Source organism: Hippoglossus hippoglossus, chromosome 6, assembly GCF_009819705.1.
Source record: "Hippoglossus hippoglossus isolate fHipHip1 chromosome 6, fHipHip1.pri, whole genome shotgun sequence".
NCBI classification, from domain to species: domain Eukaryota; kingdom Metazoa; phylum Chordata; class Actinopteri; order Pleuronectiformes; family Pleuronectidae; genus Hippoglossus; species Hippoglossus hippoglossus.
In genome coordinates, this window is record NC_047156.1 from 24,660,339 (window position 1) to 24,688,199 (window position 27,861).

A 27,861-nucleotide genomic window follows, 5' to 3' on the forward strand; every position below is an offset into this window, starting at 1 on the left:
TATGTGATTGTATAGCCTTAAAAAAAAAAGTGTAAACACAATATAGCTCCAATAAAATGCTGAAACAAGGTGATTAGGGCTGCAACCAAAATTATTTTCATGCTATTAGTCTGCTGATTATTTTCTTGATTAATCAACTAATGGTTTAGTTTATATAATGTTAGAAGCTATCAGACATGGTGTTTCCTCTTTAAAAATTACTTAAAGAATCAATTGATTACCAAAATAGTTGGTAATTAATTTTCTGACGGCTAACTGATAAACTGACAAATCATTTCAAGTCTAAAATCTTCCATGCTGAGGCGATCAATTCCGATTTAGGTAAAATTTCCGATTTTCCTTTTTAGGAAATCACGTTTTACCTTACTATGAATATCACAAGAAGTAATAATTCATTAAAACATCTTAATATTTGGAAGTTGCAGGTGTTGGTGACCTTTTTTAAAAGCTGAACCACAGTACAGAGCTCATCATCTCCGTCCTGCCGCTGGTGTAGTCTCCTCTGCTGGGTTGGTTATATAAGAGTGGCCTGGTTCCTCACCGATGTCACTGTAATGTCACCACTCTGCCTTTGCTGACGGCACTGACGCTCCTAAGCATCACAACACCCCCCTTCCTCCTCCTACCTCTCAACCAATCACAGAGAGACAAAGTGAGTGATGTATTTTGGAATCAGTCCCAGTGGCCGGTCAAATAAAATAGTTTGCAGACATGACGCCACAAGCATCCACTGATTTGTTTATTTGACTGTGGTCTCAGTTTATAAAGTACCACCACCGAGTATCATTATTGCAGTGAACTGATTTGTGTGGGTTTTTTAGAAGAAGACATTGGGTGACGTTGTGTGCTCTGTCTGGGATTTCTATAGAACAACATATACTTTATCTTTTGCATGTACATGATGTGTGTTTTGGGACACACGCATTTTTCAGACATAGGTCACTTACATAAATGTATCAGTGGCAACCCTTCTCCTCTCGTTTACTTCCAATCTGTGCGATGGAGGAGGAGAATACAACATTCACACATCAATAGCACTTTTCATTCACAGCGGAAAGCACTCACTCAATACTTAACATCAGAGTTTTGTCAGAGGAAAAACCCAATGTTTTGTCAGAGGAAAAACCCAAACAGTGCATCATATTCGAGTGGCAGACTTGTTAAATTCAAGAGCATCCAGCAGTTCCACATCCTGTTTTCGTCATAAGAGCCTTGAAGCAAAGACATGGTTATGGCTTTTATTGTGAAGGCGATGAAGGAAGTTTGGACTTGTATTCCATGACAATGACGGACACACAGCTCCAGGGTTTTTAGTCATGATGCAAACAGTTAGAGCTGCAGGCACTCACTGTGGTTTATGGTGAACCTCAAAACTCCATAATTATTGTGCAGCGACACACAACTTCATTATGTCTTGGTTTTTGACATGTGTCATGTGAACGTGAGCTTTATTTATAGCAGCCATGTAAAGACACTGTAATTAAGAGTCTGAATGGTTCCTTAAACACTCACTCACTGGTCTATTGTCTCACTGCTCTACTCTAAACTATGCTGATTCATATAGTGAATATAGTGCACATATTGTTTCTCAGTTAGTTATTTCAGTCAGGATTTCTCTGTAACCTCCTGACTGTTGTGTCCTAGGGAAGTAAGAATTTGTCATCTTCCCACTGCACGAGTTGGAGGTGATAAAAAGGCGATTGCGGTTCAGGCTCAGTGACACTTAGAAAATGTCCACACATTGTATGAGATGGGTCGTAGCTATGTGGGAACACAGCCGAGCAGTGGAGGCAGTAATCGTCTGTTCTGCTGCATTTCGCTCTTACTCATCTTTTCCCTTTCATCCTCCCCTTCTCTCCCCCCCCCCCCCCCCCCCCCCCCCCCATCAGACTGTCAGTCCCAAGGCTTTTCCTCCTCTTTTCTCCCTCCGAACATCTATTTCTCCTTTTTTATCTCAGTCTAATTTATACTGTACGTCCTCCACCTCCTCTATCCACAGCTCACCCTCTGATATCTGTTTCTCTTTGTCAAATCAAATCCTTTTCCACATATTGATTCCCCCAGCAAAATGAAATCCCTCATGATTGCAGGTCATCGAGTGTCATGTGCTCCCTCTCACTCACTCACTGCTGGCAGAACTATCTGATTCAGTGTTGGAGTAACCACCAACCGTCAGTGCTCTGGATGCTGATGGAGATATGAGTGGGCATACAGTAATGTTACAGTGTGTTTCTGAGTGGTCTGCCTCAGAGCATTTGCTGCTTATTCCAGGCCAGAGGTTTTCAAACTGAGAAAGTGAGGATAGGTTGAGAGGTGTCTGCTTTGATATTGTAGGTGAATTTAAGTTATGACGGGCAGGAGACAGCGGCCATTTACAATCTCATCTCAAAAACGACATACACAGATTTTTTTTTTTAACTATTGATCGACCTGCTGATTTGGCCAGTTTACCAGCATGGTCAGCAGTTTGGTGCTCCACATCATCCTTTTTGGAGTGACTTATTCCAGAGCAGACCTGCAGTCACGGTTCACGTCCTTTTCCTTTCTTCATTTACTCATGAGCTGTAGTTGACACCTCGTCCACAAAGTGTCCAGAGTGTATTTTGTGCTCTGTTCTATTGGGTTTAAATTTCACTGCCACATCACAGCTCATTGACTGATAATTTGGGATAATCGATGTGAAGCATTGAAGCAGAGATGAGTTAATTGGTGTGTGTGTGTGTGTTTGTGTGTGAGAATGACAGATGGGTCTCAGGATTCCTGCCATCTTCCCAAGGGTCAGTGAATCCCAAGGGAATATACACCACCGGCTGAGACACTCACTCACTCACTCACTCACTCAGAGCCCTCCAATGTTTTGGGGGCTTCCATATCTTCAGAGACCAGAAATGGATCCAACAAGGTCTCCTTCTCGTATTTTCAGCCAGTACCATTTCCTAACTCGTTCCTCGCTCGATGCAGTTTGTCAGCTTGTTATATCTCTGACCTAGAAAACTAAATAGAGATTGAAGAAAATGAGGAGGCACCTCAGGAGTGGAACATAAATCAGGTCGGTTATCACTGAGGGGCTGCTGAGCTGTCGATGCTCTGAGGTGTCATTTTGGTAAATTCATTTCGTCTTAGCGTGGCGGTAATGGCACAGGTTTGTGGTTGTTAGTATGTCAAAAGACTCCTCAAGGCAAAGTAGAGGGTAATCTGTTTACTGCAATCTACACTAAACACATGGGATTTCCAGCTCCACAAGATTTCCCAGAAACCTTTTTATTGACCCAATTTTAGCTTCTGGGATGCTGTTTATGTCCAGGTATCAGTCAAGTGTTAGGGTTAGATCTGTGTACACGTGTTTTACAATCATTCAATAGTTGCTTATGATATCACTCTACAAATTCCAAATGAAGAATTCTTAAGCAATAACTAATAGACTTTAAAACAAACCAGTATATGATCAGCGATCAACCAAAAAGTGAATAATTAAAAGGGAATCATCGTTAATACATTTTTCCATTTTATATGTAAATCTATATATTTTTTTTAATGATTTCAACCATCACTCAGCCCTGTCCTACACAGTTTTTCCTGGATCTGCCCCAACAAAAGAAACAAACAAGATGATAACATAACCTAGAAATAACTAAAAAGACCAGCCTTCAAACCTCAAAGTTCAAAATCAAATTACACAGAATAATTGCATTTGAACAAATGTTCGAATCCCAGCTGTCCTGGAGCCAGGCACTGAGCCCTGTTGTCACACCGGGTGTTGATCACAAAACATCAACAAAATACCAGATCTTAGAGCTTCTTCAGTTTAAACAGTAGAAACAGTGGCCTGGACAGGACGCAGTCGATAACCACGCCACACTGCCTCGACCCTGTGTGGCTGAAACAAGAACCCGCGGAGGGAGAGGTCGATATATTGACGCGACCGTCCTCCCGGCGAGCCTCGGAACAGGCGTGACCGGCAGCACAGCAGCTGACAGGAAGTGTTGATTAGGGGCCCTGCGGCTGGAAACCGGCTCCACTTAGGACTATTTGCACGATAAAGCACTGCAGCTTTAGCAGCTGGGATTGTACTGTACTCCTCCAGGCTCTCTGCTCGTTCCATATATTTGCATCCTATTCTGCTGGACTGCTGCTCACTGCACAAAGCTGAATGTAGCACTGAAGAAATATATTATTAACAAGACATCAATATGTCTTATTAGATGTATTAAAATGTTATAAAAGGTCTTGTGTGCAATTGTCATCACTTAACATAAATCTTAGTATTGTCACAATAACACAATTTGGATATCAATAGAAATTAAATTCATTAACTATAAATACATGTGACAGAAATAAAAGTTGTAACTAGCAGCAAAACATAGGTCTTTATTGTTGTGTATTTGTGTCTTTATTCATTTGTTTTGTTGTTGCAAGACTGGTTATTCTTATTTTTTGATGTTCTTCCAGGGAATATAATTCTATATAAATATAATTGGTGCGGCTTGGTTTAATTTAAGGAGACTGTTGGGCCTTGGCGGAGGTATGTGCTCTACTGAGTGCCATTCTTGTCAATCTATATAAGATCCTTTCAATTCAAATCAAAACGTATTGTTTACAAAATATTGAATAGCTACATAAACAAAAATTCCAGGTTAATTTCTGGACAAATTGCATGTCTGTTTATCCACTGTCAGACAATGAACCAACATTTTTTTGTTTTTGCAACAATTAATTAATCATCATAATTGTTGTTAAGCTTCTGTTAATCTACTATTAGATGTTATTTTTTACTCAATCATGTCAGTACCAGTCTTTAAGTGAAATGTCTTGAATTTAAATCTGTTTCGTCTGGTAGTTCATCTGTTAACATGTGTGAATGTGCGTCAAAGGTAACTGGACTTGCTTTACATTAGTTAGTTGCCCTGCAGTTTTAGATCACATGACCTGGATGACTGAAAGTCTTTAGAGATACCTCTGCATACACACACCAGAATGTCAGGATTCAGGTCAGGATGTTTGTACTCAGCTCAGATGAGGTTCTTTACTCTCAGTGAATATAAAACACAAAGCAGTGCTGTGATGAACCACTGGCCGAGAGAAGATGAAATGATGTCAGCGTTTGATCATCTAGTCTTTGTTTGGACTGATTAGACTGATTAGACTGATGTGCGTATCATGTTGCGTCAGTGTTCATGCTTTGTGCAGAATACAACATGAGAAGAAAGCTTCTCTTCTTTTCATCTTTGATTTGTCTGTATAAAACCAACAGGAAGCCAAAGGGTCTTTATTGCCACATGGGCACTGGCTGCAGAACAGGTCAAAAATCCCCCCTCCTCCATGTTAGCTAATGGGACATCGACCCAACAAAAAATTTCATGTCAAATATATTTTTCTCAAATATGTTTTCTGTCATTTTCTTATCACACTGATGTTTGTCCAACTGCATAGTTTAATGGTAAGTTTGGTTTTATGCTATAAAAATGGCGTGAAACAGCTGAGACTGACTCATGATTGGTCGAGTAAGTGTGTATCATTAGTGCGGCTCCATTCACTGATCTGTGCAGACTCTGACTTCAAATGCGCAAGATGGCAGTGTTCGTGTCTAGGACATTTTGGCTTCCTGTCTGGATAGTGGGAGGCAGTAAAGACATGCTATCCATCTTTATATACAGTCTATGTGTACTTCTCAGTATTTAGTGGTGTGGGGGGTGCTTCTGCAGCAGCAGCAGGGGTCCTTGTCATTGTCTGCTCTTCATGTTCCCACATTTTCCATCTCTAACCCCTAACCCTCTGCCTTTTGGAAACCAAGCCAAGCATCTCGACAGCACCCTCAGGCTCATCCCTCTCCTTCCATTCACGGTTTTTGCTTGTGTGGTTGTTTTAATGGACATGGACAGCTCCTCTGTTTGGCTCGATGGTGAATTTTGTGGCGTGATTGGCTGCTGGCCACTGACGTGATGTTCACACAGTCAATGAAAGGAGTTGAATGAGACACTTGAATTGAATACATTACATGGTGATTTTTTTTCTCCGCCATGTAAAGTTTGGAGCACCCTCCGCTTCTTTCTGCCGAGGGCTCTTTCTTTGCCCCAGTTTTTTTTATTTCCTGTTTAGCTGCTCACTCTGTCGCACTTTCGTTCCCTCTGACTCGTTGTTATACCGTCCTGCCTTGCAGCGATTGTCATTTCTCCACCTCCCACCTGTCTCATCCCTCTCCTACCTTCTTCTTTTGCGGTGATCCATCACTATTTCTCTGCTTTCTCTCTGGCTGTGGTCCCTGAACCCTCTCACCCACTGACTGCAGCATGCCTGTAAAGGTTGATGCTAATAATACTGACTGAGATCTTGCTCCAAGCCCTCCACCACGGCTGCACTTGTAAATACTATAGAGTTACTGTTTCTTCTCTTGGAAATACAGTGACATTATCCCCATCTGAACCAGTAGGTAAACAACCTAATTAAACTACATGAAACAGTGATGGCTGGAGCTCAGTCGGCTGCAGTTCACTCTGTGTAAGTGAAACATGGACAATTTAATACGAGTTTTACAGATGAATCCCCTCTTATTTGAGAAACCAGAAATGCATCAGTTCTTAGAGTTTCTTTTAAATGAATAGTGGTCATGACTTAGAAAATCATATCGGATGTTTATGTACAGTTTAAAGGGAAACCATATCTGGTGGATACTGTATGTTTTTTTGTAAAGAATAGATATTAAGAAAGTTTGAATTTATCCATTGCGGTTTTCTAAAACCATCTGCAATGAGAAAAATTTAGCAAAGAAAACACTAAAGAATTATGTTTGATAAATTTAAGATGAAATTAAAAATAAACAAGTTATTTTCATAACAACCAGTAAAAATCAAGATAGACTAGAATCTAGTCTATCTTGATTTTTGAGATGCGCGTCTTCATACCGTAGTGTCCTGGCGTTTAGTTTAGTACATAAACCAACTTGTTTTGAAGGCAATGCAGTAGATAAACCAGCAGTTCCGCTGCCAGTACATAGAGGCACAACCTAGTGTCACCGGTACTACAGCTACCCTACGCTTTAACAATGTTTAAAAAGAAGTATCAATAGTTGGGGCAGGGAGGACAGAAATGGGGCAGAAGTGCAAAAAGCTCGCTAATAATAGTAATGATAATAACAACTTGGATTTATATAGTGCCTTTCAAGGTAAAGATACTCCAGGCTGCTTTACAGAGGTAGATCTCTCACAGTCCTTTTACTTGCTTGGTATAGAGTATTAAATCATATTGTACGAATCAATGAAATAATGAGTGAAGTGCATGAAGAACTTGAGATACAGTGGTAAAACCTAGTAAGTGGACCTTGTTAATAAAGTTTCTATAAGTGATTCAAAGTATGAGTCAAACCCAACAACACTTTTTATTTCAAACATTTTCAAAACTGTCACAGTAAAAGTAATTAGAATTTAAATCTACTAAATACAAGCATTAGGAACATTAGTGACAACAGAACCTCTGCTGGTTTAAGCTTGTACTGTATAATGTAGCTCTCCTCTAATGACGTCCAATGGATCTATGGGATCAATAGAGCCTCAGGGGGGCAGAGTGTGTGACAGCTGATGAGTTCTCAAAGGATTTAGCTCCTGAGCCGGATGCTGTAATAGAGTGACCCATGACCCTGAGCCTACAACCAGGAGATATTCACAAACAAGACGCATAGGGTTGAATGCGAGGAAAGGTTTTCTTCATCTTGCTTTCTGAAATGAACAAACTACAGTTTGTTTTGGTGTCACAAACAATATGTGGAACTCAGCCTTTAAACGTTTTTAGATATAATCAATTGATATTACATGAAAATGAAACACTGCTGCTTTACTACAGAGCTGTTTTCTACCTAAGAAAATCTTGCTAAACTAAAGTCATACACACTCTTCAACTAAACGATTGGCGATGAGAGCAAAACAAATGCATATTGACTTAATTGGCCACAGTCCACTGTGTGCAACCTACTCTGCGGCTATATTAACCTGAACCAAATCATTAACCAACCTAATGTTAGCCTAATTATTAGACTAAACAAATTAAAATATGCCAATTCTGATATGTTTACACTCAAAGCCTCAAGTGTTGAACACAACATTGATGGAGCGTCCTAACACTGAGTTAAGCTACAGTTTTTACCATGTTGAGCTGTGACAAGTGAATTCTTGCAGCCACAGCATCAACCTCTTTTGAATTTGGAGTAATTCGAATTAAAATTATTTTAATGATCTAAAACAGGAAAGGAAATGAAGATTGGAAGTGGAGGGTAACACTATGAAAATGATGGCCACTTCATTTATTTATTTTTCTTTTCTTTGAACACACACACACAAAGTAACAACCAAAAAACGCTGTTCAATCAGATATTTACTGATCCTAATGTGGAAGTGAGGAGCAGCGGCCGGCAGACTGGGAGCTGGAAGGGCTCAGCTTCTCTGTAAATATTTACTGGAAGATCCTGAGAGTTGAAGGGTGATTTAAAGGTGGCCTGCATTGCTCCTGATTATTTACCTCAGAGCTTTGGAGAGGATCACTTTTGGATGGTACAGATGGTGCTGTCCCTGCTGCTGGGGATTTCAGCTTCAGAAAATGAAGTGTCTGCTGTGTTTGAGTTTAGAACTCACTGAGCTGGCAACTCTGTTGACGATTTTGATTTTTATGGAGCAAAAACCAAAGATTCTGTTGTTTTAGCTTCTCATTTGTAACCCTAACCCTTATATGTGAAAATCGATCAACAATTTGGGGGTTTTGACCTGTTAATTGGATAAAATAGTTAATTCAAAGGCACCGACTTGGGAGGTGTTACAGGCTTTGTACTGTTATTTTACAGCTTGGGATTGATTGCTCGATTGAAAAATGTTATTTGCAGCCCAAGTCGAGTTCTTGATGTTGACTTTGTTGTAATTGTAGGCAGCAGATTTCTAACTGGTGCATGCGACAACTCCTTTAGTACAGTTTCATATGTTTCTAAAGTGATTAATGGTCCACTGTGAACAGAGGTAAAGAGATGAGGCCAGCACACACCAAATAGAAAGGTGTGTGTGTGTGTGTTTATTAGAGAGAGAATTAGATTCTTTCCACTCCTACCTTTCCTCTGTGGTGTGTTTATATTGGCCTGTTCACAGCCAGAACATCAGCATCGAGCTCTGCCTCAGTTTGTCCGCTTTCACCATCAATCTTAGCGCTGCTTTGCTCATTGTGTGTGTGTGTGTGTGTGTGTGTGTGTGTGTGTGTGTGTGTGTGTGTGTGTGTGTGTGTGTGTGTGTGTGTGTGTGTGTGTGTGTGTGTGTGTGTGTGTGTGTGTGTGTGTGTGTGTGTGTGTGTGTGTGTGTGTGTGTGTGTGTGTGTGTGTGTGTGTGGTACTCCAAACACACATCTTGTCATCTCCTTCTTTGGCAAAGCCTCCTGCAACACCTTCCTGCTGCTGTCCGTCCTTCGGTGCTTTGTCGTTTTCTCGCCTCCACATTTCATTGAAATGTCTCTCGCCTAGTTATTAATTATTCCTCCCTCACCAACCTTATGTAGCTGATAGAAATGAATCCCCTCGAAACTTTTATTTACTCTCGTGTTCGGCTTTGTGAAGGGGAAGGTAGCCTGGAAGCTTAAAGATTAGGGCTGAGGCGACGCGTCATATGGAATGTGGCTGCCCCTAATCAAAGCATGGATTCACCCAAAGAGCAAGCTGAACCTGCACGCCTTTCTCGTCTTTACGGTAGTCTTATTTTAACCTGCTCAGCTTTTTCAGTCTTTACGGTAGTAAATCCTGGCAGCACAAGGAAGAGTTTCCTTCTCTCACTGAACAAGAGAAAGTAGGAACGAAGAGAAAAGGAGGTGTTAAAGCTGTTTAGGAGTTGATATTTGTTGAGATTGTTCTCAGTGAAATGTAGTCAAGAAAAAAGAAAGAGAACTTAAACTACATGTTTTAATTTTTTTTCGAGTACCCTCCAGCTCAATGTGAAAATTAATAATAAACATTCTCAATAAATCATCCTTTTCTCCCTCTCATACTCCTTAAATCTACATTTCTGCTCTTGTGGACTTTGTGTCTGGAAGCTTCTGCTGTTTTCTTTCCCTCCCTGAGTTATTACACTCTCTCACCACCACTTATGGTCAGAAGGTCTGGTGTCCATGCAGCTGCTGCAATGCAGCCAAGTGGGGTTTGGTCGGGTATTATTTGACCATTGGATAAGTGGTCATCTGGTTGTGGTCAGAATGATTAAGAGCATATTTCAGAGGGATAATGTTCCTGTAACTCTACTCAGGACCGAGCGATGCCAACTACAGCAGTTTGGGTAACACTGGACTTTATTTGCAGGCGCTTCATCACATTCAATCGTTTACGGGATCGTTCAGACTCATCTCGCTATTTGAAGTGAGCACCTGTCTCGAAACCTGGCTGGGATGTTAAAAGTGAGAGGTTGTTGGGGTTTGAATCCCCCGCAATTCGTACGATATCAAATCAGGGTAAAAAAAAAATTGCTTAGGAGAGGCTAAAATATAAAAAACTAACCTCTTCTGCTACCAACTTGATTTTAAAATATAAATGATTCTAAGAAGCAATTCAAGAAGAAGGATGTAAAACCTGCAACATTGTTGATGTAACTGTACTCTTCGCTGTATGTGGAGTAGGTGGAAGTATATTTTGTTTGCACACTTTACTTAATATAGACCAAGTAAACATTCAACCGATGACATTTCCGTTCAGATTTTGCTTTTTTAAATGTTGGTGTCCCTGCTGTGTCTCCTCACATGGGACTGATGGAAAAACACAAATGTAGGCATTCAATCATCTGACAGTGGTGGATCCAGAATATATATATTTTTTAAATTGTTCTATGTTCAAGCACATTGTGTAAACTTTAGAAAATACAATTCTTAACAATTTGTCATATTGGAAGACTGGAACACGTCAGGGGCCAATGGGCCTGGGCCCCAGCAAAATTTATTTATTTTTGTTTATTTATTTAATGTAAGTTGGATGTTTCCAGAAGTTCCAGGCAGGTTTTCTGAACTTTGGTAAACACACAAATCTCAAATCATACCTAACCTGCTGTTTTCTTTGAGTTTGAATTGTTATTGTTGTTACTGGCCATAACCTTCAGCCAGCGTTCACATGCTGATCAGAGAGCATCTGCTGAACATCATTCTGTTTACATTCTGTTGGAAGGCAGAGCTGGATGATGAATGGTACACTTTAGAAGTAGCAGCTGTGCAGTTGAAGTACTTCTCCGTCGTGGTGGATGTCTGCAGTCAGTTGAGGCTGGTCTAGTTAAATCCTCCACAAAACATATTTTTTAAGTATTTGGCAGGTGCTCAGTTAAGGCCTGGAATGCACCATGATACGTGTTCTGGCTGTGATCACTCAGTTTAACATTATGCTGGAATGACACCGGAGGCCTGCTGCTCTCACCTCCGACACGCTTGGAGGACTCTATCTCCCATCTCCATCTCATCTCTGTAATCCGAGAGCAGCCTTGCCTGTTGCGGTGCTGAGTGGTTGTGGAGTCAGGCAGGCGGGCTCACAGTGGTCAGTGGTGGGGTGGGGGTGTGCGGGGGCCGTGGTCAGTGGTGGGGTGGGGGTGTGCGGGGGCCGTGGCACGGCTCGATGGACTGAACCTCCTCCTGAGGTCCTGAGGGTGAGGGAGGGGCTGTGTGCTGAATCTGCTTGAACTTAAAAGTAGAGTGGTGTCACGCTCAAAGCCTCATTATAACCATAAATAAGTGCGTGCTCTCTTATTATCTGCTGTTTGATGTCAGAGGACACGCTAACCGAGGGCGTTTGGGCCATGACGCGCTCTGGGAATGAGACGCTGCAAGAGCATTCAAGAAAAAAAAGGAAATCTTGAGTAACAAATGTTTACTATGATATCTCAGGATCCTCTCTTGATGAAAAAGAGGAGCCAAACATGTAGACGTCAACTTGAGATTTGAGAGTTTTTAGTGATAAGGGCTGACACCGCTGAGAACGAAACCACGTGATTTCCGCAGCAGAATTTGCATCTCATGCTCTACCCAGACAGACACTACCCCTCGCCTGAAAGTTCCTGATATTTTGTTGTTGTTGTGAATGCGTCTGATTGGAGAATATCCTGCTGCATTGTTGATAGGTGAATGGTAAAATCAGGGTAATCTGCAGACCCTGAAAACAGCTATTATGTGTATGTTCTAGTTTAATGTGGTGATACTAATTTTAAGATTCCTGATTTAAATATTGTCAGGATGGAGTCGAAATAACTTTCAGTCACATAGTGAACAAGTAAATCATGTTTTCTCCTTTTCTTCTTCTTCTAGGCTCAGAGGAAGGAGGTGTTTCTCCAGGAGCGATACGGCCACTACAGCCTGACCGACCCCTTCCTGGCACTCCAGCGGGACTTTGAATGTGGGGCCCCCGGGGAAGCCACGGAGCGACGGCCCCTGGGCTCCAGCCCCATCTCTGTCCTGGAGGCTGTCATGGCACACTGCAGGAAGATGCAGGAGCGTATGTCAGCCCAGCTGGCCGCCGCCGAGAGCCGCCAGAAGAGGGTAAGACACCAGAGAGGAGGAGGGTTTCTGTTAGTGGGTGTGTGGGCTAACCTCTGACTCTGAAAAGGAAACTTAAATGTCCCAAGTATTGGTGCTATGGGAACATTTTGATACCCCTAGCATCGTGTCCTTTTCTTCTACCCTTTGTATCATGGAAAAAGTTACTTAAGTCTCAACTGGCAAACTAAGAGCTGAATTTTTTTAGATTGTCTGATTGTGATAATTATTATCTTAACCCGTTCAGGATTTGTTTTAACAGTGCGTTTTTTGGAATGAACACAGAGATCAGCTGCATAGCAAAATGTATTAAAGAAGAAACTTTTGGGCCAAATACTATCTACTGCTTTTCAACTAAACCCAGTCCCACACTTATTTATTAAAGCACTTTGAAGTCACAGATAATGAAGACAGGTAATGGAGTACCAATTATTACAATATATTTTAAATTTGACACACAATATATTACTCCTTTACACTAAAATTAGCATATATAGGCAGGTTTTTTTAAACGGGGGCAAACATGCCGAGTTTGTCTTTCTTGTTTTCCCGTGTGTCATGTTTGACTTCACGAACATGCCAAAATTAGGAGGCTCTCTCACCTCACCTTGCACGGTACAAAGTAAAAATTGCTGTTGCAGGTTGTTCCCAAGAACTATAAAAGTTTATTGCATTTATGTGCCAATGCCCCAAAGTTCAATGCGCATCATAACTGCTGATCGGAGGCGGAGCCGATAAAAACCTCAACTGCTGAATAATTTGACCCAGTAGTGAATGTTGATTCAATCCATTCATATTGCAGACAAAAGCCAGATGTTAGTGGGTGTCAGTGTTTTTTTAACCAGTGAAAATCCAGTTGCGCATTGACTACTTCTGAAAGTACTGTTTGCCTATCTACATAGGCTGTGTTCAGCTTACAGGAATTCAGTCTGTAGTTCCTGCCTTAAACTAAATATAAATGTTGACCCGCTGGTGGCGCTAGAGGGCGACATTAGGGGATGAGAATAATTAGGATTAATCCTCTACGGACCATGTTTTTCTCTACCAACTTTAATGGGAATCCATCAAGTAGCAGATATAGTTCTACAGCACCAAGGTCAATAATCATTTACATTTACAAACTGGATCATTTATTACCTTATCAGTTCAGTGTAACTGCTGTGAGTCAGATGAAGTGAAGGTAAATCAAATTTGGACATGGCCTGTGAATACATCATTTCCTCTTTGACCAGACTGTTTATTTACACACAAATCTTTGTGACTGAAATTATCTACAGAAGGATGTGGGAAAGTGAAAATTGTCTTTCTGAGTGGTGTCTTGTATTCTATGACTGTGGAGAATAGGAATGGCAGTGTGGGTATGTTGAGTTTGTGTGAACTCAATTTGTATTTTCTGATATTTCTGTTTTCGATGGCTGACTGTGTGTATGTTCTTGTACAGATGGTCCTCACTTTCTGACCCATTGCTGTTTGAGGGTTAAGACTTGGTTTTAGGGTTAGAATTAGATTAGTTTAGGGTTTGGTTAAGGGTTAGGTTTAGGCATTTAGTTTTGATGATAAGGGGCTAGAGAATGCATTATGCCAATGAGTGTCCTCACTAAGATAAATGTACAAACGTGTGTGTCCGTCCCAGGTCTCTTTAGGATTATGTGGCTGTGATGGACTGGGCAGCCAATTGTCTGCTATGGCGTTGTCCCATTTTCTCCCTCTCCTCCTCTGTGTTGAGGAATATGTGGATGTGTGAAAGTGTTTGGATGTGAGGCTGGATGAATGTGTGAGTAATAAAGAACATACTGTTTAAGTGAGTGTGTGTATGTGCCCTGTACCTGAACTCTATAATACAGACATTATATAGGTTTTAGTCTAATGGAAGCTTTGACACACACACACACACACACACACACACACACACACACACACACACACACACACACACACACACACACAGAGAGAGAGAGAACATTACATTGGTTTGCTGGAGACTTACTCTAAACTTATCCATAGTAACTACTTATTTTACAATAATCTTACCTTAAAACGTGTCTTCACCTTAAAATGTAATTGTTTTCATTTATGTGGACTTAATAATAATGTGGCTGTGTAAACTGATTTAGGTCCCCACAACATGAGTAATATATGGTGCTCACACACAGCGATGAGTTGTGGAAGAATGAAGGGAGAGGTAGGAGTCGGCTGTTTTGAGAGGAAAGCTGGTTAAGTAGATTTTGAGGCTGATTGTCTAAAGTGTGTCTTTGCTTCCATCAATAAATGTAAATTGGCAGTTTCCATTTGTGGCCTGATTACATCCTCTTATCACAGTTCTCACTGCAGAGCAGGGCACTGTTACCACATGTTTTGTTTTGCACAGTGCCGTCGTGCACTATCACTCCCTCCACCGATCTTTGGTTTGGTTAAATCCGAGATTTGACCTGAAAACTCTAAAGGAAACTTGGTTGTTTCCTGTCCCAACAACGACCTAGAAACATAGCTATGCAAAAACACAGTTTACCCTGTTTAGCACAAAATAAATCAACATGTCACCTGACGGCATGTCAGCAGCAGGGTATGAAGTCATCAGGCCAGGATGAATCGTTACAATGACCTATGACAATGTAATACTGCTGAAAGACTCAGGCTCAATGTATCTAGGGGGATCTTCTGGTTGCTGGGTAGAGTGAATTTCACCGGGATTGTCAGTGCTATCTTTATCCCCCTCCATCCGTTTCCACTCTTGTCATCCTCTGGTGAGTAAGCTGTTGAATTATCCATGAGGTCTTAGGCAAGCTGAAGGCAGGCTGGCATTTGTACGTAACACACTCTGAATCGGTTTACGGAGAAGATGAAGACACCTCCCACTCGCTCATCTTTTCCTCTTCGAACCAGTCATGAATACGGAAGGAGCCCCCCACCCCGTCACAGCGATGAAGAAACACTGTATTTGTCAGTTTTGTGCAGGCTGTCAAAGTGTTGTTGATGTTGTGATGTGAGGCTGGATTTGGAAGCAAGGTCACCACCACTGGTGCTGAAATTCCCCTTTCTTAAAATAGTACTCAGGCTGCCTCCTCCGTTTCTTCCTTCTCTCATCCCCAATTCTCCACAGTAGCTGAATCAGCTGCTTTTTTGCTGCAGCTTTCAGGAGTAAGGATAGACTCTTTTTGAAGAAAGATTCTACTTGTAATCTTCATTGAATATTTCATTAAGCAACAGGGATCTCTGGTCCCGCGAGTAACGGAGCGACCTGAGGTGACTTCACATTATCTCCACAAAAATGAGTTCCAGTTTAATCTCATTCAGTTGGTGATCCCAGACTGACTCTATGTCTAAGGATGACTTTACACACACTGCTGTGGCCATCATTTCACATTCAGTTAAGAAGGTTAACCATGCCATTATGTGTTATTAACCCATCAAACAAAGAAAAATATGATCAACTATATCCTAACTGCATTCAGACCAACAGTAATAGCCATAAGGGTATACCATTGAACAAGTAAAATAAAAAACTAGACCCGTGTTATATATTTTGTTATCTTGTGTACTTACATTATCCAAACTGTTTCCAACAGTGTTCAAACCCAGAGAAATTACCAATTTTATGTTTTTTATTTAAATTAACGGATCTTTCATTTTAGTCATCTATTAGTTTCATATGCTCTTTACCTGTGGCTTTGTCTGTCTCTTTTATAACTTCCAAGACAAATGTGTGACAAAGGAGAAACACAGTGCTAGTCAGTTACCCAGTTAGCCAGTTGGCGTTTTTTCTTGCAATGGATAATGATTATTTACTGTCCTGGGTTACGTGATTTAAACTATAATATGTTACCTCATCGGTGAACATTATTAGCACCTGAGTCACGTCATCGGCAATGGTGGTGAAGACAACAACTCCCATGACCCTACATTGCTTTACGACATCATCAAACTAGGTATTTTGTTATTGTTTTGATCAAGAGACCCCTATTGGCCGAAGTTACTAATTGTACGTTTAAAAACCCTTTGCCCCTCTTGTTTTTTCTTTCTCTCTTGCTTGCTCGTTCGTGCTTACACACGACTCAGGCTGGGTAAAGACAACATTATTTGGTCATAAAACCCAAACAACAGTTGTGGTTATTTGCATATCAAGCGGGGAAGTGAGATCTGATCACAAGTGGCTACAGGAGCCACAGTCAGGTGTGAACAGACCGACTCAGAGCTGTCCGCTCATCATCACATCTCTCAGGACGGATGTAAATAGCAGGTCTGAACAGGGCCTTTAGTAGTTGAAAGATTTTCAAAAGCTTTTCCAGCATTGCATTTCTGTCATAGTGGCATCAGTGGTGGCGGCGGCGTCTGTATGTAATTGCCGTATGCAATTTATAAAGGACTACACATTGTGTCAGCACCTTTACAGCATCCCTAAATCTGTTCTTCGGAGGCATTAGGCTGCCTTACAACAGACATAATCCTCACCCAATTAGCAGCTAGTCGTAGCACCTCCTTTTGAGTAACAACTGGCGTTCCCTCAGCGCTCCCCCTCGCTTTTAAACCCCCCCGCTCCTCCTCAGCATCAGCTGGTGGTGACATGTACTCCCTTATGGTTTACAACATGGGAGGTGGCGGCGCAGAGGAGGAGGGAAGGATGGAGTGGGGGGGTCTCGGTTAAGACAGGGTTTGGCATAATTTTGAGGCTTGTTAGAGTGATGGGGTCTTTGCAATTGGGTGCCGAGCCCCCTGGTTAAGCCCTACTACCCTCTGTGAAGCCAGCTCTGAGCCAACAATAGCAGCAGTGCCCCAGATATAGAAGCCAGGGCTTTGACAAGTCATCGAAATTCAACCTTATGAAGAGACGCTGTGTCTCTGTGAATAGATAAATTAGACTCTCCACCAAAGCCACCCCCTGGCTGAGTTTGGGGTGGCCAGCCATGGCCACCCCAAACCATCGTTTATGGTGAATAAATCATGAACGATAGGTTTATTCCATTGTCTATTTGTGAAAATGTCCTCTTAACTCTCCTCTCTCTTTAATCGAGCTTTGTTGTCTGACTCATTTATCTATTCTTTCCTTGAGAAATTCTAGTTTGTTTTGGCTTCGTGACTAACAAAGGACTCAGATTTAGGTTGCATGGCCCAAGAATACAAGCAGTTGAGTTTTCTATATAAAACTCCAGCAGGTACAGTCAAATTTTAAATCCAGTGTTTGTAGCGAACATTTTCTCTATTCAGGTGATGGATGGTGTCTTCAGGATAAAGATTTGCTCTACGTCACAGATGGGGCTGCTGGTGAGACAGGTGGCGTAAGGGTAGCAAACGATACGTGTGAAATATGCCTGTAGGAGATATTGGATGTTTGACATGAGGTTCATGGAGCTCGTGAAGCATTTACAGTCTGTGACGGTGGTGCTTTGACTGCTGATCTGTGTTTTAAAAGGGAAAGAAAAGATGCATGTTAGCAGTATCAGTCAGTCTGGACCTGAAGACGCCTGAGAACTTGCCTCCATGTGTCTGCTCACATGTCATGCTGAGGTTAAAGCTGCAGCTATCAATTATCTCTATCAACAGTAAATTGGAAAAATGTATCAACAAATTAACAGTTTACTGTTTTAAAAATTTGAGGATGGAGGGAAATATTCCACGTCAAAGACCTATGCCAAAGGGCCTAGCTATTCCAAATTGTATTATATCTTCCATGAAGGTTATGTTTTCATCTGTTTGTTTGTCTGTTAGTTAGCAGCTTTACACAGAAATTATTGGATGCATTATCACAAAACTTGGTTTAAGGATGTGGTCATGCTCAGGGAAAAACCCATAAAATGTTGGTGCGGATTAGGATCACGAGGCAGATCCAGGATTCATTTTACAGTTTCTTTAATAGTGTGGAATATAGCATATTAAAAAAAAAAGAAGCTTTTCCTGTTTTCATAAGAAGTAGCCTACAGCAACCTCAACAATAGCAGGTCTGGTAAAGTGAAGGCTATACAGCATAATGGAAGTCAAAGTATTCCTAAAACAGAACAAATAGAAATACATACACACATATAGATGAATTTGTATATTTACACAACACGTTACCAGCATCTTCATGTATTTTGACGCTACCAACTTCACAACAAATAATTCAGGGATCTAGATGGAAAAAAAAAAATGCATTTTTAATTTGGTGCAGCTTGATTGAATTCAAGGAGATTGTTCGGCCTTGGTGGAGGTATGTGCTCTACTGAAGGCTATTGTAGTCTTTATTATTTGGCTGCAAACATCCAAACGATCATCTTTTCTCTGAACTATCCAGACATAAACTGCTGCCGAATAGAGGTGGACTCTTGTTTGTTTTCCCCCTGGGTTTGCACCCTGTACTGTCAACCCCATATAGATATACCTCTAGCCACTTTGAGTCATGACAATTTTAAATCCTTCCCTGCTGGGGCCTATTTACAATAATCATCTAGTTTTCCCTGCAAAAGTTAATGCTGTTTTTGGCAAGTTGAACAGAGGAGGACTGAAATATTTTAGTGAGCTCTATAGTGGCGTTACCTTGGCTAGTTTTGAGATATTATCTGCTAAATTCAACCTGCCAAGCTCGCACCTTATTTTTCGAATACGCCATTTCTTAAAAACCCAAATCTCACAATTTCCTCTGTTGCCACCCAAATCTGTCATTGACTGTCTCCTTAAAACTCCCCTGACATCTGGCGGACAGATTTATAATCCAGTTTATCTCTTAACGACAATACTCTTACTAACATCGAATGTGCCTGGGAGAAGGAGTTGAGTGAAGAGCTGAATGACAAGTGGTAGGACAGGGCCACTGCATGTGTCAACTGCTCCTCCTACTGTGCCCGTCTGAGTTTATTGCTGTTCAAGGCTCTGCAGCAGCGCTCATATTCATTTAACCTCTGAAGGGATTGAGGTCCCACCTGGTGCCTACTAGGGCTGCACAATATTAAGAAAACATGCGATAACGTTGTTGAATGTTGTGATGACTATATGACAAATGCATAAGTAAGTTTTAAAGTCTTTCTGCTTTGGGTTTGCTGCTAACATAGACCCCATACAGTGAGTAGCTTATGCAGACACTTAAAAGTATTTAATGCACTATTTCCATTCCAACAACATGGTATGATTGAAAGAATTCTACCTGGCTACAGTCACAGGGACCCCAGACAGCTCCACAGCCCGGCGCAGACACCCAGGGAGCCATGCACAGCTCATCTATGTCTGCTTACAGTCATCATTTGTGGTCTTTTCATACTTTTTTTTTTTTTTCTTTACAGTTTTTAGCGGCTCTGACAGTAATTCACTGCTCCTCTCTGTGTCTCTATCATTTGCGCTGTGCACTGCGCCAACTGAATCATGCCAAACCAAGCGTGCCCAACCATGTCCTCCGGCTCTCCATACATTGACTAAGTTTACATATGTGTCCGATGAAACAGTTTTTGTGTGTATCGGTGTGTGTCTGTGTGTCACAAGGAGAGGAAGGGAGCGAGTGGGATGGGCTGATGAATGCGTGCGCTTCTCTGAAGAAAGATTGAACTAATTTAAGAAAAGTATTGATTAATATGTGATGATCATCCTTAATGATACACGCACAGTGTTAGAAGATATTATTAAAAACTATTAATGATTTGGCTCTGTAACTCCGCTGTAAAGGAATCTGAACAGTATTTGCTGGAAGTTGTTTTATATCTTTTTCAATTGATGGTTCGTTTGGAACAGTTAAGTCGCGCAAGCACAACTAAGGCTGTTGTTTTTAATGTAAATGATGAAGTGGATCAATAATCTGGCTTCAGTTCACCACCTCATGTCTGCATCGTCATTTAGCCGTCTCCAAAATGTTTGTACGCATGGGTCATAGTAAGCGTGGAAATATTCCTGTCAATTTAGTTTTTATAAATCCCAACATTTGCGGGAGAAGTGGCGTATACACGTTTCATGCCCCGTTTTGTGCGTACGCAACGGTTATAAATGAGACCCCTGGTGTCTAAAATGTCAGACTGTACAGCCTGGCCTTCAAAGATTTATAACTTTTTGTATTTATATTTTTATTTGTACTTTTTTCAATCAGTAATAGGTTGTGGTTTGGTGGGAGAAATTTAATTTTAAATCTTAGAGAAGAAAAAAATATAGCGGGCAATGATTTTCTGTCATGATGTAACTGTTGGCTTTGTTCTCTGACTGTGTGTTTGTTTCTTCTTCCAGCTGGAGATGGAGAAACTGCAGCTTCAGAGTCTGGAGCAGGAACACCGCAAGCTGACGGCGCAGCTGAAGGATGAACGTGAGAAGAACAAGCACATTGTCATGATGTTAGTGCGAGAGTGCAAGCAGCTTGCCACCCGGGTGGTCGAGGAGTCGCAGCGCTTTGACGAGCTCCAAGCTCGCCTGGACGAGGAGAGTCGCACCTCTGGCCGGCTGCAGGAGGAGCTGAGCACCGAGCGGCAGCATAGCCAACAGATGGAAGCCAAGATGGAGAAACAGCTGTCAGAGTTCGACACAGAGAGGGAACAGCTGCGCGCCAGGCTGGGCCGCGAGGAGGCCGAGAGCCAGAGTCTGCGGCAGGAGGTGGAGCAGCTCAGGACTGAACGGGGCGAAGGGAAGGATGCTGCTGTCGCCCAACCTGCTGCTGCCACCAGCCCACCACCCAAACCTAAAGCTCTGATGTCTGTTTCTGTAGCCACAGAGCCCATCAGCTCTCGAACAGCGTCTTGCCAAACGGACCTGCCCCCCACTGAGGTTGAGGGTCCAAAGAAGACCCCCCTCACTATACCCGTCAAACCAACCCCTGCCAACTATGTGGGCCTGAGCCTTCCAAAGACATCTGGCCGGGGAATCGTCCACAGCAGCTCAGGAGGACTGGCACAGACAGAGAATGGCTCAGAGGGCCAAGCCCCCCATGGCTTACCCAGCGGGGTCAGTCCCCGTGTCCAGGCGGCCCGCTACAAGTTCCAGGAACAGGACCAAAACGGCACGGCATCCCAGAGTCCTCCAGCCCGTGACCTCTCCCCCACCAACCGTGACAACTTTGCCGCCAAGCAGCAAGCACGTCATACAGTCACGCAAGTTCTCTCGCGCTTCACCAGCCCTCCAGCAGGAGGTGCTGGATCCCTGCGTCCAGGCCTGCCCCACTCAGCCTCAGAGGGAGGTCCTTTTCCCGGCCGCCTGAGCCACCCTATCGGCCTCAAGTCGCCAACGGTGGCCAGGATCGACCGGGGAAACCCTCCCCCTATACCTCCCAAAAAGCCAGGGCTCTCCCAGACCCCATCTCCTCCTCATCCACCCATCAAGGTGGTGGGAGACAGCAGCCGCTCCCCTGGGGCTGGATTAAAACCAGCCACGCCCCAGCTGCCACCCAAACCCGCCCTGGACCTGGTCCCAGCCCTGACGGCCTCTCAGGTGGGTGCCTGCCCCTCCCCAGGGCCTGGCCGGAGCCCTCAGCGGCAGCCGGCAGCAGCATGTGCAGAGTGCCCCCCCGTCATCAGCCCTGCCACCACTGTCAGTAGCCCCTCCTCCATAAACCCCCCTTCCACCTCCTCCTCCATTAGTGCTCCATCCTCCCGTAGTCCCTGTGCCTCAGCAGGCAGCCCACTGGCAACAGCATCAGGTAAAGGGGCTCCTCTGTGCTCCCTCTCCCTCCAGTTCTCCCCACTGCCTCTACTCTATGACTGTCTTTCCACAGCGCTAGCCTAGCTTAGCCTAGCATAGTGATCAGGTCACAGGGAAAGTGGTCTACCCACAGGAATGCAACGCAGAATAGCACACGGGTCAAATCAGTTTACGCAAGATCCGATGTCTCCCGCTGCATTCTTTCTCTCTACTCATCTCTCTTTCCCTGCCCTTAATATGTCCTCCCTCTGGGCAACCTTCGTCTCCCATGTTGTCACGTTAGCCATGTCGGTTGTCAGTATCAGCAGTGGACATTGACAACATGTCGCTTACATGTGTGATATGTCGCAGCAGAAGGAGCATGTCAGGGTGATTTGAGGCAAACCAGACCTTTCCCCTCAAGTACGCTCTAATGGGTCTGTAGGATTCCTACCAGTAACCCCTGTCCTCTCTGAAGCTGATGCCAGAGGCTGCTCTCTCCTTCCCTCACCCTTTACCATCTTCCAGTAGCATGCCATGTCCTCTCTTCCACTTCCTGCACGCTCCCTGATTTAGCTTCTATTCACCTGTCTCACTGAGTGTCTGTCCACTCTGCTTCCTGTTTCATCAACACCTCAAATCTGTATGTGATTGAGTCATATTGATATAAATGTTGGCATTAATATTTTACCTTGTCATGTGCTTGCAGTGTTTTGCTTGGTTGGACTGTGTAGTATAATTACAGAATAATGCCAGTTTATTACAACTTTGGTATTAATTCCAAGGTATTATTGGTCTCAGTTAAAATAACCGCTCATTATTTTCAAAAACATTTTCGCAAGTTGAGATCAGGGACAAGGTGACATCAGTCAGTCATCAATTAATTGTAAATATCTATCACAATCACAGTTTGCAAAAGTACACGCATGCATTACTCAACTAGAAGTACACATACTTGTGTTAAAAGCAGCAAAATTAAAAAAAACATTTAAAAGGATAATTCCCCTCAAATGCCTTAGAACGAATGAATGAGCCTCTTTTGAAAATGTAAGGAGTAGAAAGTACAGATATTTGTTTAAATGTAGGAAGTGAAAAGTCGTCAGTAAAATAAATACAAGTAAAGTACAGATACCTGAAATCTATACTAAAGTAGAGTAATAAAGTAAATGTACTTCGTTACTTTCCACCTATGATTGCAGTTTACAACATAATCTCAGTTAAATTTCAATATTATTACTTATAATATTCCAATGTATATTATATTTGTATATTTTACTCAATGTAGTTTATTTCCTGTCGTTTCAGATGTGCTCACTGTCAGTGTTACCTCCAAATAATTGGCTTTTGTCTGACAACGTATGTTTCAGCTTTGTTTCGCCCAGTCTGACCTTTTATTTTTACCTCTGTTGTGTTAAGAGTCATTATCTGAAAGAAATGATGGAGAAACTTTAAGAACAAAAACAAATTGTAATAAACTGGAATTATCCTTAAACTTACCTGTGAAATGTGCAAAATATGTTTGCCCTGTAGAAATTCCTGTTCTTTACAGGCAGATGTGTCCTGATTTGACGATCTGTTTTTATAGCTAAGTTTGCCAAATTGAACTAAACTCCAGATCAGCTGTATGTCGCTGTTGGACTAAAATAATGAGATTGTGGTTCCTGCACACTGCTTCTTAGGACAAAAATGTGATAACACCAGTGTTGCAAACCCTCTTAATTTCATTGCATCTGATTGCAGCATCTCTCCCACTTTTAAATCTGATAAAGTACAAATCTGAAGCACTTTGGGGAAATTCTGCTGCTTCCCAGATGTATTTATCACAATTATAAGCCAGGCCACAGTCTCACTTGTTAGCAGTCAAAAAAAAGTTTTGTAGCCCTTGCACTTTTTCCAATTCCACTCTGTCTGAGTGGGCGGTGGTGGGGCAACCATAAGAGCTTCCATAACCCAGGTCCCTGAGATCTCCTGCTGCACGTCTTCTCTGCTCTCGGTTGTATCTCTTTTATTCAGTCCATCAAACAAATGTGTGCACTGAAATTCTCTGTTCTGTCTTTGTCTAACAAATGTTTATCCTCCATAGTTTAGAACAACATGAATCCATGGTGAATAGCAGCTCATTTAGCATGATGCCTTTCAGTAGAGCTTAATATGTGTGGTCAATAGCTTTATCAAATGTTGTTGGGTTTAGTGATTAATCTTTTTTTTTTTCTTGTTCACTTCATCTCTTTGTGTGTTTTGTTGTGCTTGCTTATTGAGAATAATGCTTTATATTAATGTGTGTATTTGTCCACAGTGTGAATAATGTTTGTATGTGGAAGATGAATGTGATCAATCATCCGGTTAAAGAGTCTTTTGTCAAGGCTTCAGCATGTGGATTCATTTCCAGTCATTTTATCAGATACTTCATGAGCAACACCTTGAAAACCCTTTAATTCAAGTTGTATTTTCCAGGACAGAGGAAAAAAAACAACCAAATTCTAAAGTTGAAAAGATTACAGATATGATATGATACCACAGGCATATATGGTATATACATATAGGTATATGAGAAAAGGGTCTAAAAATCAGGAACACACTAAGACAGTTCACATTTCACTCATTACACCCACGCTACATAGCGCAGGGGAATGTTATAATCAGTGTCTGTCTGTCATAATTATTATTTACAGTTGCAAACACACCACAGTTAAATGAGATTAATGAAAACAAAAAAAGAAATGTATAGAATCCCACAAGAAGACAGGGCGATTGGATATACTTTTTGGATATCTGAGATGTGTAGATCTGAGGAGTTAAGTATTGATAATGCAAACGCAAGAGTCATTATTTTTAATATCTGAACCAGTTCATCAAAAAATAATACTGTATACATCTGTTTCCTCTTATTCAATCTAACATATTTGGCATCGTTGAAACTTTAGAACCTCTACTAGAGTAAAGAAACAAAAACAGACAAGGGTTTGAACAATGTTTGTTGCACAGCATGAGCTTGAACTCACTCGGCCGTCAGCAGGCGTGTGTCCTCTGAGGTTAATAGAACCACTGATGTTTATGGTTCAACTCTTAACACCTTGTTCTCACCTGCTGTTCAGACAAAAGAGACTGTATGAATGGTTCTGAAGTGTGTTCTCCTTCCCTTCCAACTGTCCACCTTTTCTTTAAACCTTTACTCTTCCACTCTCAGCACTTCTAGTCACCTTCTCTTCCTCCTGCAACTCCTCCTCCTCCTAGTTTAACCTGTGCTGCTCCTGCTCCTCCTTCCCCCTGCAGGCTGGTGTCCCTCCGTAGTCTCCTCTTTAAGTGGCGGTGGGCCTGCTGCCCTGGACGGCGGGCACCCCCTGCTCCTCCAAGCTGCTTCCCAGGGAAATGTCACTTTATTGTCAATGCTGCTTAACCAACCAGACCCGACCACCACCAATACCACTACCACCTCCACCAACATCACCTCTACCACCGCCATGGAGAACAAGCCCAATCATCCTGACCAAGACCACCACCTCTACCACAACCACAACCAAACCTCTGCCTTGTTTGCTGCTGCTCAGAACGGACACACAGGTAACTGGCCTTTAATTCATCAGCTTTGATCAGAGAAGACACAGACAAGATGTTGCTGTGGGTTCATTGTCTTAAGCTACTGTACCTCTGAAGACACTGAGGTCATGTAGAGGCCTGGGTCAAGTTTACTCTCCAGGATTTAAAAGGTCCCATTTACAAGATAAGCTCACTTTTTTGGGAGCGTGTGATATTATCTTTACTGCTTATCCTTTTAGGGTTGATGGTGGCAGGAGTCAATCCAGAGGTGGTGTAGAGGCTGGAAAGTTTACCAGTCAATCTTAAAGCCAGTTTATACCTCTTTTACACCAAAACTAGTGGATAAACACAGGTTTTTTTTAAATCCTGGGTAAACCCGATTTACTCGTGTCCCATTTCCAGTATAGGAGTTTGCCTTTCTGTCGTTTGTTTCCGGTGTGTCATGTTCGACGTCACAAACACCCCGAAACTGAGAAGTCCTCTCACATCGCTGTTTTGCCAAATTAGCACATTCAGCCGGGTGTCACATTTCCATCACTGCCGTTTGGAGACGATTGAGATGAGTAATGTCGGAAGCATAAATACAATATATCCTTTTGATGTTTGATGGATTTGATTAATTATTAGTTGAACAACATCCATCACTTAATTCACAACACAGAGTCATACCCACACATGTAAAAGCAGAGGTTGGCCCACTGGGAAGAGAGAGGCTGTGGTTTTGGTCAGTGGTGGGCTGGTTGATTGATTTTCAAAGATTAGTACTCAAAGAAAACCCCAGAGGCTTGTGTTGATTATTATCGATTGATAAACAGAAGGTGATACACTTCAATGCAAACAAAGGCTTCATACAGGATTGATTGTCCAGAGATGCTTGGCTGATATGCATGAAGAAAATAATATGTGATGAATTCCTTCCAGGATCATAAGAAACCACCATAATATACATTCTAAAGTCAAGCTATAAATACTGAGGTATGCAGTGTGTTTATATATACAGACTCACAGTTACCTGCACACAGCAAGGCAATACACTAATTATAGTCTTATAAATAAACTAGCAGGGTGCTCTGAGAGTGCATACCTCCACTGAGAATAATTTCAACTATTTTGCCAAGTCAAAGCAGTTTTTGCACTTCTCATAATAACAGATCTCTAACTTTGTGTTTTGATCTGTTGCTGCATTGTGTGGGGCCCATAAAGTTTTAACCATCCACGCAGACAGACCTCATAGATTTAGCTGCAGTTGTGCGTGTACCCACAATTGCATGCAATGCAAGAACTATGTGGTGGGAACTCCACTGAATCGGCCACCTACTTCTTTTCGCCACAGTTAATGATCTCAGAAGAAATGTGGCCTGACATCATCATTGCAGCTAAATGAAATAACAGTTTTGTGCTTTTGTTGGCTTTTTGTAAGTTGAAAATTAAACGCTAATGCTCACTTGTTGTCAGTTTGAATAAACCCTCTCGCAGCTTGACGTTCACAGTTTATGCTTCAGTGAGGAACAGTCGGTCAAAGATTAAGCGTCTACTATATATGCGTGTGAAATCATTAGGTTAAGTGTTCAGACTGACGAGGCAAAGCAAACATGGCGTGAACTTGCACCTTGTTCAGATGATGTAGGGGAAACATTATATCAGATAATAAAAACAACACGAGCAGAGAAAGGAAAGGAATTGCATAGTATAGAAAGAAAGATATAAAACCCCTGCAGCAAACAAAAATTGAGAAATATCCTTTCTGTACTTCAGGAATTTTCTCCCACTCTTCCTGCAGATGCACTTTTAGTTCTGGGAGATATTGAGTCACACGCAGCAGGTTGAAGATCTTTCTAGTCACAGATAAAAAGTGTCTGCTCCAAAACCTCCTGTTTCTCAAAGTAGTTCATGTTGGATGTTAGGGTCTGATTTTCATCATTGTCCTGCTGTTGAAGACAGATTCTTTTTAGTTTCACTTTCTTGACTTACCTGTGACATGCTTTGATGTATGGTGAAATCTATTCTTCCCTCAGTCTGTGCAGTAACTTTTGCCCATGTCACAATTGCTGCATTTACCTCCACTAAGGAAGTTATGTTTTCATCTGAGTTTGTTTGTTAATTAGGAGGATTATCCCACAACTACTGGACAGATTAACAAGAAATTGATGAAAGGATGTGGTATGGATCATGGAAGAACCCATAAAATTTGGATCCACTTTTTTTCACTTTCACATTGTGTGATTGGGCGTTTTGCAACATTTTCGTTGATTTCAAAAA

The 27,861-nt window shown here is 42.0% G+C and overlaps 1 protein-coding gene across 1 annotated transcript in view; it reads left to right on the plus strand.

The window, feature by feature from the left end:
• The window catches only part of cttnbp2 (cortactin binding protein 2), an 89,046-nt gene that overhangs the window by 29,506 nt on the left and 31,679 nt on the right, over positions 1-27,861 (plus strand). The window contains exons 3-5 of the mRNA XM_034587814.1: positions 12,286-12,516; positions 20,686-22,084; positions 25,339-25,626. Of these exons, the coding sequence (XP_034443705.1) occupies positions 12,286-12,516; positions 20,686-22,084; positions 25,339-25,626 (1,918 nt within the window). The remainder of the gene's footprint in view (positions 1-12,285; positions 12,517-20,685; positions 22,085-25,338; positions 25,627-27,861) is intronic.